We start from the raw sequence: 17,057 nt of genomic DNA on the forward strand, positions 1-17,057 counted from the left end.
AGAGAGACCAATGCTGTTTTCCCCCTGACTTCCCTTTAAAATGCTTCCTCTTTTTGCAAGTGTAAGTCACCGCCTGCTGGTCATTTAAAAGAATGCAGATTTAAGGCACTGCACAGGCTTCAGTTTTAACCATTCATAGTTACGTATCGTCTTGACACATCTTGCCATGTTGTACTTGAACTCTATTTAAATTCTATTTAAACTGTTAAAGCTAACCTAAACAATGTTGCATTTGGAATATACAGCCGTCCTCTTTCAGGGTCACTGGGGTGCTGGAGCCTATCCCAGCTGTCATAGGGCGAGAGGCGCTGCATGGACTGTTGTTCATTTACAGTCCATATTAATTGGAAACATATCACACATCTTTGCCAAACACATGCAATCATGAACCCACAAAAGCTTCCTTTCAGCTCTTTTAATGCCAGTGTGATAACAAAGACATTTGGTGTGACTGTTACCAGAGGAAGTGCTAACAAGCAGTCTTCTTGTCAGTAATTCACATTTTAGCAGGAAAATAACAACACTTATTATACACTCTCCAGTCACTTTCTTAGGTACACTAGTTTAACCGTTTAATGCAAATGTCTAATCAGCCAATCACATGGCGTCAACTCAGTACATTTAACCATGTCGGTACGGTCAAGATCCAAAATGGGGAAGAAAGGTGAGTCGAGTGATTTTGAACAAAGCATGGTTGTTGGTGCCAGACGGGCTGATCCGAGAATTGCTGATTGACTGGCGTTTTCCAGTTTGTGGGTATTTTGATAGGAAGACAACAGTAGGGCAAAATAATCTGTTATAGACCAAGGTATGCAGAAGAATCTCTGATTATATAAAACAGTACCCTAAAACAGATGGGCTGCAGCAGCCGAAGACCAGACCGGGTGACAGTCCTGTCAGGAAGCCTACAGTTTACACAAGCTCAATAAAATTGAACAATAGCAGGTTGGAAAAATATTGCATGATCTGATGAGTCTAAACTTCTGCTGTGACATGTGCATGTTTACAATTTGATGTAAACGGTGTGAGAGCATGGATCCATCCTGCCTTGTATAACTAATTTAGGTTTGTGGTGGTGGTGCAACGGTGAGGGGGATATCTTCTTGGCACACTTTGGGCACCTTAGTACCAACTGAGCATTGTTGCTGACCATGTCCATCCCTTTATGTCCACACTGGGCCAATGGTCAGCTACAAACAACTGTATAAACCATTTCAACTGGCTGCTCATAACAGGCACGATCAGTAGGAAAACAGACAGTATGTAACTTAACTAAATCTAGGAATGGATCTGTGCACGGCCAGGAGCTGCACAGGGGCTATTTACATCATATCTTGGGTATTAGACATGTTCAGAGCCCCAAAATCCTAATTTCACAGTCGCTCGCTCCAGCTTGTTGTACAGTGCTCACTAAAGACCGGAGAAATGTTGCAGTGTTTATTGCCAAAACATTTCATACACATATTTAGACTGAGGGGGTCAGTGAACTTACAAGGAACTTTGCAGCAACTACTTGTGTTGTGAATGAGGTCATTTTAGATGGGTTGAGCCTTTCTGGTCTCTGAGAAAGTTTACTGAAAGCTCCACGAGGTACATTACAAAGATTATATGTGGTAATGATCCTTTGCATCCTTTAGCCTCTTGTGATTTTGAGGCCTGCATCTTATTTCCAAACAGCAACAGCAAGTTGTTCTCTTCAGATTAAACTTTCACATCTAATTAACGCCAGTATTAATGTTACCAGTAGCAAACTTGCTTCATGGAAGCTCTAAAAATTCATGACTGAAAAGCTGAGGTTATCAGTCATATAATCACCACCAGTCAGTATTTAAAATCAGGTCTTACGATTACAAGGTGTGTGAGGACCAAAATCAATGCGCTGCCAGAATGAATTAGCACAAAGTGGCTGAGGATATGCAAAAGCTTTTAATACACCGAGACATTCCCCATGAAATAACATTAATTTCCTTTAACGGGCCTGTTATTGATGTTTGTATTGTGCAAAATGAAACGCCGTGATGAGCACTTCATTTTCGGCTCAATTTTATTTACTTTGCCCGGATCGCTGCACAATATGTTTACAAAGGACAAATTCTCCTCTCGTAACCATCAACCCGTCCAAAGTTGAACTATAAAAGTGGTGCTGACATACCAGAAGCGTTTCAGTAACTGAAGCCCTACACTGCAATAAAACCACGGCACGGGAACAGGGTTAGTGAAGGAAACCGATTTGAGACGCAGAAAAAAAGGTTTGTGACAAAAAATTAAAAATACAAATAAAAATGTATGACTGGGACAGAATTATGACCTACAGTATAAGAGTAATTTTTTTTCATCGATGTCGTGACAACTGAAACTTGTCATATCTGCTGTTTTTTTGCTTAATCATATTTTTTCCTTTTACAAACATTGCTAAATCTGGGAAAAGCAGGACCTTCAGTAACATTCTTCTAAGCCAATAATCCAGCCCCCTTTCCCTCTGTGTGTGTGTGTGTGTGTGTTTTAATGGACACAGTCCAAGTAAGCAAACTACTAGATTTATTGGTAGGAGAAACAAGTAGAGACAAACACCAAAGAGCCGAGCACAAAAATGTGCCACGTATCTCCCCCAAACAATCTATGTCTCCGTTTAAGAGAGCGGGGCGGGGGTGGGGTCTTTCAACGTGCATATTGAAAGAAATGTCCAACAGGGTGTGGAGAGGAGCGTTGTTAGAGGCACCTTACAGGATAACGCTGTTAAAAAAAAAAAAGAAAAGATAAAATCACAAGCCAAATATGCAGGCTCTGAATGTCACATCTGTGCTATATGACAGCTTTATAACTAGATAACATCATAATGGGAACTGGCAGCTATGTGCAATATCTTTGAAATGTTACCCTGATTTCAGTTTGATGTACACTTGATGAAGATTCAAGAAACCAATTGGGACATCCACCTCCATCCAAGTGGCAAATGTCCAGCTGAATACAAACGACACCTTCACCATTAAGATACAAGCTCCTTAAATGGCAGGAAAGTGCTTTGGCACCGAAAAAGCAGACTTGATTAAAACACGACATGAATGCATACGTCTAACATACACAACAGCTGAAACTAGCTAGGTTAAGTAGCTGCTACCTCTACCAGGAATAAAATTGCGAGGTCCACAGTCTGTGCACATGACGGGACCATGGTGGCAGTGCAGTTCAGTGTAGCAGGAAAGGCAAAAAAATCGACGTGAAGTAACGAACTCGGGGTGAGATTTACGCTGGATAAACATTCTCTCGAGAGTTTCGAGCTGTTAGGACCCACATTTAAATGAAACAAGGCATCAGTCATTAAAAGTTATAAAAATAGATTAATAACATTTCCTTGTTGAGAGCAAAATAATATCCTCGATTAGGTTGTGGACAGCGCCTTCACGCCAAGGCAGGAACAGAGTTCAGGTAAAAAAAAAAAAAAAAAAAAAAAAAGGGGGGGGGGGGCGGCAGTAGAATCTAATGTCTTGAGCGTCCTCCCTCAAAGGCATGATGCTCCATGTGAGCTGAAAGACACACAAATTTAGATCACTACACACGCAGGAAACAGAACTCAGCTACAACTTATACACTGTCACTTAAATAGTGGAGCTCATTACATTTTTGGCTACAAATATGTAACAGGCAGAGACAAAAAGAGCCCATCTCAATGTGTTATGTGAAGCAAGTAAGAAGGCATATGGGGGGAATTTGCTGCCTGATCAGCCTACAGCCATGCACCCTTCTTAAATCATTCTGTGACATGCTTACATGTTCTGGTTAGGTCCTTCAAGTATGCACAGTTTACTCTTATTCTCTCATCTACCTCATACCATAAAGAGAGTACCTGCTTCCCTCTTTAAACCTTTAGCGTGAATTCAAAAGTACAAGTGAAACAAAAAACAGGCATACTTACACTTATAAAAAACAGCTTTAAAAGATATGTACGGGAGCAGCTCATAAACTTTCCCCAAGATATTTGCTTCATTAGCGAGAGATGCATCGCTATTCCACACCTGTACAACATCTTCCCGATCCCGGACGCTAACGCTGACGCCAACCACCTCATCATCTGTCAAAAAGAGAAGCGATGTTAACAGTAAATCCACTTATGCGATTTACTTTTTTTTTTTTTTTTTTAAGAACTAAACAAACCTGAGGCGCAGTAATCTGCAAACTGCTCTCCAATAGTAGCGAGTAACAATTCTTTCCAAACTACAGACTGAAACAGGAAAAAGGCAGAAAAGCTCATGAATGATTCAGATTTGTTTACATGATGGCAGCAGATAATCAGAGGGCGGCACATACAGTGTTTTCTTTTGGTATTTTCATCTTCCATACGCCTCCCTTTGCATTACTCTCTTCTTCCCTGTTGTGTAAAAGATTAAAACACGTTACTGTGCAGCCTATTAAATAACAGGGCTTTTTAAAATCAAGATCAGGGAGTATTATACAGCAGCTGCTGCATGAGAGATTTTTCATTTGCTCATCTCTACACACCCGTGAATACTGGAATATTGACAGTTACAGACTCACCACAGCGGCCTCCGCTCTCCACGCATTAAGTGATAGCTACATCTCAAAGGCAGGGCTGTGACTGGAGGGATGTTGTTGTATACACTCCAGAACATCTGCAAACAGAGAGAAGCAGCTCAATAATGGCTGCTCTTGTATTGGAGTTTTGTGGCTGGCACAGAAATGGACATTTGATCATGATATACATGGAAGGACTTTTTAATGTCAGTGTTCTCTGCTAGACAAGCTAAGTCGTATTTAAATTGAAACTGGCTTTAAACAAAGTATCTAATACAAAATTTATTCACTACAGCTATCAGCAGAATGATGAAACAACTGTTATGACCTAATGTCCAAAACATCTCTGTCGATTTAAAGCATTAGTAGCATTTTACATTTTCGTGCATCTAAAAAGAGGACTGGTTACAGAAAGGAAAACCAGTGAGTCCAGTAGGTTCCAGTGTAGATCTGGGAGGAAAGCGGAGGCAGGGCCTTGGAGAGCCACGTGCCTACATGCCAATGACTGGATGGCACAGTTGTGTGGTGGTCAGCAGTGTCGCATCAAAGCAACAAGACCCTGGGTTTAAATCCACCAGCACGCTGCGATCTGTGGAGTCTCCCTGTTCTCTCTGTGCTAGTGCGGGTAGCCCCACAGTTTATGCACATGCATATTGTTGGTGATTTGAATTTGGCCTTAGACTTAATGTGAGCATGAATTGTCATCCTTCTCAATCCGTCTGTGGCCTGTCCAGGGTGCGCTCATTGTGTAACAGCTGGGATGGGCTCCTCCCCCTGTGCAACTTTGAATTTGATAAGTGGAAGGAATTGGATGGATGGTGCATCTATGTTTTGTATTATATAGATATCAGCTGGATTCAGAAACAGACGTGAATTGCAATAGTAACTTCTATCATAAGACGGTGTAGTGAGTCAGTGTGGCTTTCAGTGCATCCGCAGGCCAACGTGAAACACGAGAAACGGGTAAAATGTCAGTGGGACACCAAACAATGTCTGCACCTGGAAGGCAACCCATATCATGACAAGTACAAACTCCCAGAGGGGGAAGAAAAAAAACAAAACAAAAAAGTTGTAGCAGACTCCCACTGCTGGCGACAGCTCTTGGAGAGTAAAACAATAAAATGCTGTCATGTTAATGTAAGGCTATGCACTTGCTGTTAAGCTAATGGTGTGGTACAAATATACAGAATATGTGCGTAGTTGTAGGTAGCTGCTTGATACATCTTTGCAAACAAAAAGAAAGATCCCACTTTCAGCATCAAGTGATTAATACATGCGGCTTACAGCGGGATTATACTTCCATATTAAATCTGTGCTGTAGGGTTGTTGTAACTGCAAACCCTTCTGAAACCATATACCACAACTTATGTGTAGCCTAATATGCACCTCCATAGAAATGTAACTGCATGCTACATCAATGCAGTGCGCAATGCCTGCGATTGGTGCAGCTGACTTCTCTCTTGCATTTCTAGCTACTTTGTTTTTTGGCACAATTTTTATGATTAACTAGAAGCAAATTATCAACTCACGACTAATATTTTGGAGGGAAAGCTGCAGAGCAACCAAGACACACCACACATGGGTATAAATGCTAGCACCAGTGTCAGCACCTGGCACCGGCTCTACACCGATTGAAACATCCCTGGTTCAAGAATCAGAGGAGACACGAACCCGGCCTCAGAGGCTCACAAGTTAGTGTACTCCTAGAACTGGTCTGAAGCCTGGATACATACATCCGGTGTCAAATCAAACATCCATCTGCTGTAGGGACCCCAGCACAAAGTACCTCAGCGTAAAAGCCACAAAGCTGAGTCACAGTGAAGTGTGCTCACATACAGGGATAAATGATTTAGCAGGCATAAATGGAGTGAACATAAATGGACGGTTGCCAGCTGAACAGCAAATCTGTTTTAAGTAACTACGTTTGCTTTTATTGTCCATTTGTTCTCTTTTTTATTTTTCCAATAAGACCGACTTAAATCAGAAAAAGGTTGTAGCTTTTCATTAATTAAAAAAAGGACTGCACCACCTAAAAATCGTAACAAAGGTTGCATTTTATATACTAAAGGTTTCTAAGAAAACCCTGGCCCCTGGTGGTGGAAACTTAAATTTAGCTACCTTTGATTAAAATGAAAAGTGTAAATGCTTAAATATGGTGAGCTGATTTCTTTATAGGCATGTCATTGATAAGAAATACAATAAGAGTCAGGTAAGCTGGTACTTTGTGCTTGACAAGGTTCAAAAAGGGGTGACAACGGATTTGTAAAAGTCACATTGGGAACGCTTCCAATTTAGCAAAGAGCCTAAAACATGGCCATCCAGATCTGTTCAAAGAATCCAAGCTGAAGGAGTTTCAGCTCATATTAACAGCATACAGAGTGTTATTGTCATCCTTCTCGCGTCATCCCAAAATACTCTTTACCATTTTGTTTCAAACAGCAGACACTGTTATTGTGAAATCAACTTCAGACCAAAGGTTAAATGCTAGCAATGTCTAATGTTATATAAATGCTTAAGCTAATGGAATGACATTAACAGTTAAACCTCATATTAGTGTCATGTCAATAAAATATAATACTACCATCATTATTACAGTTGTTATCATCATCATCATCATTCATACATTACTTTTCCCCCCATTTTTCTTTAGTGTGGTATTAAATTGTGTTCAATAAACAAACACATTGGTATCAACTACTACATTTCTGGTATAGTGACATCCCCATTTCTTTCTTTATATTTTTTTTTTCTTAAACTAAAAAATACCTTTCTGCAGTGCTACAAAAACAATTTCTTGCTCTCTTTTTTTAATGACTTCACTGTAATTTACAGTTTATCATTTTAGCCATTATACATGGAGCTGCATGATTTCAATATTGATGTTTTGAATGTGTGGACAGAAGAGAAAAAGAAAGAAAGCTCAGAAAATGTGATTCTGGTAACAAATCTAAAATAATTTCAAAAAGTTGGGACGCCAAGTCCTCAGATCTCCCTAAAATGAGACATTTTACAGTTTCATGAAAAATATTAGCTCATTTTTAATTTGATGGCAGCAACAGATCTCAAAGAATATGTAACCAGGGTAATAAAAGTAATTACAAAGTAACTGGTGCTAAAAAGGAACAGCTGGAGGAACATTTTGCAACAGTAACATGACACGACTCTTCAACAGCCGCCCCACCTTCTATCACAGTGATACCTGAAGCAATTACAGATGACAGCGTGTACTAGACCATCATTATTTCAAGGCCTTAGTGACACTATTTTTCAGCTTTAATTAATATTTGATAAAATATACACAAACACATGAATGCACCAAATTTGCCTCATCCAGGAGAAGCCATCTTATTTTATTTACATTACTGTATTTGTGATACTTTATTTTGGCATTTCAAAAGAAATATGATTTTAATATGACATGAAGATACAATGAAACAGTTTATTTTTGGCAGATGTACGCAGGTAAAATATTAAGAACGTTACGATTTCTACAATGGAAACCAATGAAATCATTTTAAAAGACCTGTTTGTTTCCCTTGTGGATATTTGTTATTGTTCATTAATAAGACAAAGACATAAATTTCTTCTGATTACTCCTAACAGATGGAATAATTGATAGAAAACTTGATTACTAAAATAACCAATAGCCGCAGTCCTAATCCAGTCCTTTCACCAACCCAAAATATTTGATAAATAATAAAATGAAAAATGTAGAACGGGACAAAACCCTCTCCCAACACTTGCTAAAGGAAAAGTGGATGCTACACAGTGGTAAACATGACACTGTCGCACCTTATTCTGAGACACGTGGCAGCCATTCAACTTAAACCTAGATACCTTTAAAAACAAAACAAAACAAACAAAAACAACAACACATAAAATTGTAAATTTTCTCAGTTTAAACATTTGACATGTTTTCTATGGTGTCTTGTGAATAAAATGGGGGTTTATGAGATTTACAGTTTATGGCAATCTGCTTTTATTTGCATTTTCCACAGCTTGTGGGGGGACCTTTGAGGAATAAATTAGGTCTTAGTTTGACAAGCAATTCCAATTGGATTTCTACAGACATGTTTCAGTCCACCTGCTCTGCCTGCCCAAATTGGGTTTCAAAGTGCCTTTCAAGTCCCTCACTATGCAAAGCACAGCGGCAGATCCAGAGTGACAGACATATTTAGCAGAATCCACGTTGCTACCAACAGAGCCCTGTGGAGGACAACATAGAGGGCAACAGTCTGCAGACAGAAACTGAAATAAATTTATCTGCTGCCACTTTTGGAAGTGGCTTCTAAAGAGGCAAAGCTGGAGGAACCAACCGGAACAAGACAATTTATCAGGCTGTTTCACCAGCATAGCTACATGGACACCAATGCCAACACTGGAACGGCAAATTATGCAGACAGGTTTGTGACGTCTGGCTTTACATTTTGATCTGATCACTTGCAAATATGGAAAAGGCACACTGATTGCAATTCATATAATTCTTCCTCTTTAAATGGGTGGGCTGCCCAGGCATTCTAATATCTGCTATGTATTTGGAGGCTTACTGGCCAGGTTGTTGCTGCGGTAAGACCAGCTTTTTAGCTCTGGAGGTCCAGTGAGCTGCAGGGTTACCAGCCACAGCTTGTAGATGGTGAACAACTGATTCATGTGACACAAAGCCAAACAAACTAACTTGAGTTGCGACTTCATGACTCCTCGTGGTGAACGACAGAGGGACAAGCACACGCTAACAAACTTGCAGTGAAGACAAAACTCAATAGGAAAAATGAGACAACAGCGCAGCAATAATCATAATAACTATATATTAATACTGGCAGACACTAATAACACTAATGTGGTAAAAATAGAATCCTTGCTCTCAGTTTAATTTTTTTTTTAATGTGTCAACTTTTCCATCTTCAGTTACACAGAGATCTCATTGTGTCACAGATTGCCTTGCACTGCGTTGCAGAAGTGCTGTTCTGTGGTATCATCGTTAGCGCGAGCAACGTAATGCTTTTGTGTATCGCGAGTGTCTCTGTGATTTCAAACAATAAAACCAAACAGTCCGTCCTAAAAATCTAATTTAAGAAACAAATCTGATTCGCCCGAACAAAGCTTCACACCACTGCAGCTGTAATTAATGGCAACGCATTCTGCACGCTGCTTGAATTTCCACACACAAAACTCCAGAATGAGCCCAGCTGTATCACACTTTGTTGCTTTTTCCAGCTGCTTGATTCAAACTCCATTGAACTATACAATCGTAAAGCCTGATTTAGACTTCTGCGGGGAATCTTTGTAGAGCCTTCGATGTCATCTACACAAGCTGCCCCATTCCAATGGTCTCAGCAGCCTCCCTCTGGAAATTTGCAGACATTTATGAGTGCTTATATTGACACTATGATTATTATTCTTTATACTAAGACAATGACTGTTACTTCTCTTACTGAAAAACTGCAGCAAAAAAGTTGCCAGAAATTTAAAAAGGCAACCCACAGCCTTGATCAGGCCAACAGTGGCTGTGGGCTGCGCTGATGTGTATCTTCTATAAGGAGGTACATGTCAGGTTATGCTGTAGGGTTTCAGATGGGTTTGCAGTTATGACTTAAGGCGTAGATTCTTTACTTAAGTGTAAATCATCAATAAGCCTCATACAATAAGTTTAAGAGCACGTTGCACGCTGATATTCCTGATAAAAATAACACAGCGTCTTCTCTTCATTTACAAAAGAAGCCTTCAGAGCATCATATCAAAGCACTGTAACCGACACGAGCATGAGCAGTAGCTACCGTCAGTCACATTAGTGATATTAATAAACAATAAGTTTGCACATACAAGTAAAAAGAAAAAAAAAACTTTAGTATAACACAGACGGCTGAAATGCACTTCATAAAAGCTGTCAGTTAACTTTGCACTGCACTTCTAATGTTTTGCACCCACCGTGGCTCTGACCTGCTCGCTCCCTTACGTCACAGAAACTCTTCTCAAATGGCTCTGACTCTTAGCCGAGTCACGCACTTGATCTCTTTGCTCCTAAGATGAAAAAACTCTTTAAGCTGGCGCCAGATCTCACCTGAACAGTTTGCACTGTGTAGATCTTCTTCAAGTTGGACTCACATTCTGCTGCTGTGGTGCCGGGCAGTGACCTGCAGGAACACAGGAAACGACTTAATGTCACACCAAAAACAATGCAGTGCGTTTAACAGGGAAATAATGGTAATATTTAAAAAGCTGACACCAGATATGCTTGATGCAGCCGCTGTTATTATAAAGTACTGCTGAATAAGTTTCACTTGCTTGACTTTATAGACAGACGAAGGCTGAGTAACATGTTACAGAGCTTTGTTAGAAAAAGAACATAAAAAAAAGGATAAATGAAAACCAAAACAAAAACCGCTAAAATATACGTTGATAACATACAAACGTATATTTTAGCAGGTAACTATTGTATGTGTGTATTGTTTCTATAATCTGGGTGTTTTTCAGTCCTCATTTTTTTTATAAAACTCCTGCCAGCAAATACATAAGCTAAAAGTGTTATTATTAAAATAAATAAATCAACAATAACCAGCAGAGTATCCATGATAAACATGGGATATTCCCATGACCTCATAAAAAAGAAGCCATGCGACGTTTAGGGCTGCATTTAATGACGGCTTAGGACGAAACTGCACCGAGCAAGGGTTCCTATGTAGCAAAGCCTTGCAATAAAAGACGCAGATTAGCTGCACTTAGCCGTTTGTGAAAACAACGAGAGATGAGCCTGGGCTCTTTAAAGGCGTCGAGGTTTTAAAGAAAAGTGCAACAACTATCAGTTTCACCCCAAACCCTCCCTTCTGCGCTCCCCCCTGCTGAGAGAAGCTAATCAAAGTAACTTCTGCTGCACGTCTGAATGGCTAAAACCTGTCAAGGCGAACTTGTCCTGCGGACTGTGAGTGACTGTCAGGACCCGGGAACACAACAAGGTCGCGTTAGATGCGAACACTTCTCCCGCTATATTTTGCTGCGGGAGGCCTCCGGGAAAGCTGTGGCCTTACAATGATACCCCTCTCCCCACCACCGCTCTTCATCTTTTTTCTCTTTTCTTTCTTTGTTTGTGCTCGTGCCGGGCTCAAAGCTCAAAGACAACGCGGAAGGAGACGCAGTAATATCACTACCTGTCCAGCCAAAACGTCCAAGGCGAGTGCAGAGGCAGCGTCGCCGTGTCTTCTTCTCGGTGTTTCTTTGTAATGTTTTCCAACTCTTTCTCGTCGATGTCTATGTTGTTTTCGGAGGAAACCGTCTGGCCGCTCAGGGCGCCGCGGTCCATCTGGACGTCCGTCTGACCCGCAGGAACCGCCATTTCACCAGGCTCGGAACTAAAGTCGTACGTTATCCCTGTATGAAAGGACTTGATAAAAACACCCGGTTCGCCTTTATCTGCACTTACAGAAACACACTACCGCTTTTCCGCCCACCGACTGCTGACGTCTCTGCGTCACTGGGCAGAAACGTCGCCGTTGGTCCACCCAGGAGATGAGGGGAAAAAAGGATGAGAGCTCACTCGGCATCATTTTCGGGTGGCCCAAATATCTAAATAGCAGTCACGGAAGTACAAGGGACATATTAATAATCTAATATTAGTTTGCATCACAGGGGGCAAAATATATTTTTGCGATAATTGTAGAACAGGGACAATTACAATTTTTGTCTACAGGGGACATGGCTATGCTCAGTACATGTATTAAACCTACCTGTTATGATCATTTGAAGTGGGTTGATCAATCAAATACCGATGCTGGCATTCAGGGGCGGATCTACGGGGGGGGGGGGGGCTACTGCCTCCTTTCTGTAGTGCAGGACTGGGGAACTCCAGGCCTCAGGGGCCGGTGTCCTGATGGTTTTAGATATAGAATAGAATAGAATACCTTTATTGTCACTATACCAATGTACAATGACATACAGAGTCTCCTACTCAGTGCAACCATGTGTGGGGGGGGTCACCACCAGTGTTGGTCAAGTTACTTGAAAAAAGTAATCAGTAACTAATTACTGATTACTTCCCCCAAAAGGTAATCCCGTTACTTTACTGATTACTTATTTTCAAAAGTAATTAATTACTTAGTTACTTTTTAAAAACATGATTTACAACCTGAATAGGTAATAAAGTGATAGATCTTTCAGCCCAATTCTACTTTTTCTGCATAATCCATCATACAAAATGTAATCAAAGGGAAAAGTCTCATTTTGTAAACTTGTTTTATTAGTTTTAATCTTTTAACTTTATGCATCAAGCAAAAATTTAATTATATGCAACATTCTCTGACTGGAAGAAATTTGTTTAATATTTAAACCTATTTTCTGCACATTCCAGCACATAAAATAAATTTTTTTTTTGTGTTTACACTCTTTCAAATAAATGCAAGTGAAACACAGCAGAAAATAAATAAAATCAAAGACTAGCGGTCCTGTTGCTCTATTTTCACCTGTAAAGCAGGAGTGGCGTAGGCGGAGGTTTGCCCTGGTGCAGGTGTGCCGCAGCGGTCAGTTGAAGAATCCGTGAGTTTCTCTGTGAATTTCACATTACGTGGTAGCGCACTCGGTGCTTGCTCGGAAGTTTAGGGGTTTTCTTCCCACGCAGTGAGCAGTGGACGCTAATGTTTTTGTCACTTTTTACGGAATCAAACTCAAAGTAAGGTCAGTACTTCCACGCTTTAAACGCTGCATGCTCATACTGTTTCCCGTACTCGACATATTATCCATTGTTGATCTGCACACAGCTGTTGCCACGAACGTCGCACTCGCTTACGTCATTGTCATGAGACACTCTCGCAAGAAAATCACGGTTTTAGTAACGCAGCGTGCTTACGGGAAAGTAACAGTAATCTAATTACCGTTTTGCAATAGTAATCCCTTACTTTACTCGTTACTCAAAAAAGTAATCGGATTACAGTAACGCGTTACTTGTTAACATCTCTGGTCACCACACCGGATGATTAGTTTTATTATCAGGCCTCTGGAGAACTTCAAGACATGTTGAGGAGGTCATTTATCCATTTAAATCAGCTGTGTTAGACCAAGGACACATCTAAAACCTGCAGGACGCTGGCCCTTGTCGTCGTCCCCCCCCCCCCCCCCCCCAAAACAAACACACAACTTTAATGTTCTTAGAATACTTGTAAAAGCTGATTGCTTCTTTTTTTATTATTTTGTTGGCTCCATTTACATATAGGTGATTTTTACACATACTTCACTAAAGATGTATATGCCACCCTGTCTAGACCTCTTGCCCCTCTCCTTCTCCTCCCCCATGTATGATTTTCTAGATCCGGCACTGATGGTATTAGTATCAGATTGGTATTGGATCGATAGAATCGATACTTTGTTTCTATTCTCTAAAGGTGTTTTTATGCTAGCCTTGCAATGTCACATCATGTGGCATGTGCTGTAGCCTACTATGAAAATTTTCGGAACTTGTGTTGACTGTCACGTCTATTTTATTTATAGCCTACGGCACATTTAAACAACAGAAGTGCTTCAGAGACAGGCACATTTACATTCTAGGTCTCCAAAAAAAAAAACAGTTTAAAAACAAAACCTATATTTATTTTTATATATTAGCTAATTATTGTAGAAAGACAAAGACACAGTAATTTAGTGGTCATTAAAATATGTTAAGAATGTGCAAATTGATGATGATTTGTCTCATAAATCATAATCTGCTCTTCCTTACATAGGCTGCATTCATAGGTTAAAAGTATCAGTATTGGTATCAACAACACTGGCGCTGTATGTACTTGGTGTCGTCTCAATACCAAAATTTGCACACAACTAATGTTCATTTCCAGTTCCATATTTTTGTTGTTGGATTTTTCTACAATAGCTTTGCATGATTCACATTCCAAAATACAGCTTCTCACTTCATCGAAAACAAACCTTTCCACTCATTTATAACCCAGCCCTCTCCTTGAGCCAACTCTTTTTCTGATTGGCTGCCCCTCACAAACAGAACATTTGAATCTGGCTTCAGTGCTCACAGTCAAAACTGTGTGCTTGAGATATATTAAGGACTTCACTACTCATTGGTATCATACAGAGCCAAGAGTAGGAAAATAAATCTGTCTAAAAGGCTGATTGTGCAGAGCAGTGGATCTATTTATAACAAACATTGGATTGTTGCACCAAGTACTGATGAAGGGTGTCTACTAGAACAGGAAACAGTGATTCCATGAAATCTGTTCTGTATTTTTCAAGTAAGGCATCTTTTTATTTCACTATCTTTGGTCCAAAACCTCTTGTTGCCTGTTTTTAGGACACTTTGGTTAGGGAAATATTCAAGTTCAGAAATGTCAGCGCAAAGACTTAAACGAGGTCAAGACAGATGTATATATAATTACAGGCTGTTTTGTTTTGCCAAGGTTTTATACTATTTCCACTTTGGGCATTTACTCAGCAGATCTCAGCTGAGCAGCCACTAGATCACTAAGTTTCAACTTTCCACCAAAGCAAACCAGTGCTAAACCTGGACATCTCAAATCTAATAACCAAATATAACAGTTTTAGGGACAAAATTACTTCTACAAATATGAACTTAGCACTTTCTCACTGTTTTACAATCTGTATGATCCTATAACATCTAATCAAAATTCAAAAATTTACCACCTTTATTGTATCTTTATTCCATTGAGATGGAACCATGTGGATGTTCCAGGGGTTTTTATGGGATTTATAATATTTGTATTGCTTGCCTGAACATCCCTCTTTAATTATTCCTTTGGACTTGAATGCATGAATCCCCTAACAAACCAAATATTTGTCTTTACGATAGCTTTGAGGGCTTAAAAGCTGGAGCTCTTATGCTCATTGAACTCAGCATGCAAGCCGGTTGGTTGCAAGGCATGCTGGAAAATCACTGCAGCACGAGCAGCAGGTGCAGTCTAGTCACATGTTAGCTTTAATTAAAAATACACAACCCCTGCTGAGATGGATTTGACTATCCCGTATTTTAGTATGGCCATTCAGTAGGGTTGTGCTGGCCTTTCTTTTTCATGAAGGGTCACCAGATGGTGCTGTTGCAACAAAGTGTTTATCTTTAATTTTTTTCCAGGATAAAAAACCCACCACATCCTTTAGAAATGCTTAAAAATGCACCAACTTCATCAGACTGAGTGTAAGTGAACTTGCCATTCTAACTTGTGGCATGTGTGTCAACTTCGGGGAAACCTCTGGCCCCGCATCAGAATTTAAAACAGTCATTTTCATTTCCTTAAAAAGATTACTATACAACCAATTTAAAGTCAATGTCATTTATAAAAGCAATAAATGACATTTGTTTGAAGGATGCAAAAAATACAAAAATAGAAAACTTAGTCAATGTGATACTTGGCTCGTTAAAAAAAAACTGTGCAGTGATTTAGGAGATTAGGTTGAACGGTTAATTTAGCATAGCAAGGTAAAAGAGCTTTAATTTAAAAGCAAATGTCTGGCAAGTAACATAAAGTAAATAAATCACAAAATGTCCTAATGAATGGAACACCAAGTTAATATTATACAAATCATTATATTATATATGAATATATTATCAGTTTTTGCTAAATCTTTGTGCCCCATACATTGCACAATTACAGGAGCACTGGTTTCACTGGTTTTAATGATAACCCTGAACACGGGCAATGACAGGAAGCCATTAGTTACTATAAGAGTCTCAACCTTATAATGCTTTACCATGTCCGGGGACACAGGCACACTGGCAACCACATTAGACATCCACTAGAATGAAAATCTAAACACAGACAGCTCCACACTCCACAGAGCAATAATCATTCCTGTCAATCTATAATTTGTCAAAAGGACACTTAGTTGGTGCGTTGCAGTGTAATATTTCCACGCTCCAGTCAGGTGGGTATATAAAGTATGAAACACTTTTGCTGATACTTTCTTTAAGAAAGTATCAGCAAAAGTGTTTCATACTTTAAAACATTCATGTAAAAAAATATGAAATGAAAAATGTTTTACAACCATACTCCTGAATATATGTGCAAATAGTAACTTATGGTAACAGCAGCAGATGGTACAGATAATATACTTCCCTGAACATCAAAACTGTGGTAAATGGTTAAATGCACTGATATAAATTACAGACATTCTTTGCATTTGCATGGCTGAAATAAACATCCATTGTACATGTTTACTTCCATGCTATGAAAACAGGATTGATTAGCGCAGCAGAAATGATCATTTAAATGAACTTAATGAACTTTTTGGTGCAAAAAGTTGAATAAAAGTTACAATGTAGACTATGTAAGCTACTGTGTTTCATTCATTTTAAAATGGTTTTACATGAGAGAGATGGCCACAAAGAAACGTTACATTATGGCCTGTGCATGAGTAGCCTGCATACTGACTTTACAGACCATTCAAGTGTGCTTGTGGACCTCTTGACCCCTGTGCAATTTCTTGATCTCATTAATAATCATTATATAACACGCAGTAAAACATCATCTTTTTTTTTTTTTAATCTCCAAGTGCAGATGTAGGATCAAAGTTCTTTTTTTCTTCACATC

At 39.6% G+C, this 17,057-nt stretch overlaps 1 protein-coding gene across 2 annotated transcripts; it reads right to left on the bottom strand.

Annotated features, from left to right (window-relative positions):
* Positions 1-400: 400 nt before the first annotated feature.
* eif4e3 (eukaryotic translation initiation factor 4E family member 3) lies at positions 401-12,047 on the bottom strand. 2 transcript variants are annotated; one of them, XR_003272472.1, is made up of 8 exons: positions 11,673-12,047; positions 10,589-10,661; positions 4,534-4,628; positions 4,306-4,366; positions 4,153-4,219; positions 3,914-4,069; positions 2,878-3,524; positions 401-2,733 (listed from the first exon to the last, which is right to left on the bottom strand). XR_003272472.1 is itself a non-coding variant. In XM_026168902.1 (7 exons), the coding sequence occupies exons 1-7, from the start codon at positions 11,855-11,857 to the stop codon at positions 3,478-3,480; spliced, it is 684 nt and encodes a 227-aa protein (XP_026024687.1). In that variant the 5' UTR covers positions 11,858-12,047; the 3' UTR covers positions 401-3,477. The 2 variants fall into 2 exon arrangements, 1 of the variants encoding a protein (XP_026024687.1); XM_026168902.1 differs by having other exon boundaries at positions 401-3,524.
* Positions 12,048-17,057: the final 5,010 nt, after the last annotated feature.

Source organism: Astatotilapia calliptera, chromosome 5 (assembly GCF_900246225.1).
Source record: "Astatotilapia calliptera chromosome 5, fAstCal1.2, whole genome shotgun sequence".
NCBI lineage: Eukaryota > Metazoa > Chordata > Actinopteri > Cichliformes > Cichlidae > Astatotilapia > Astatotilapia calliptera.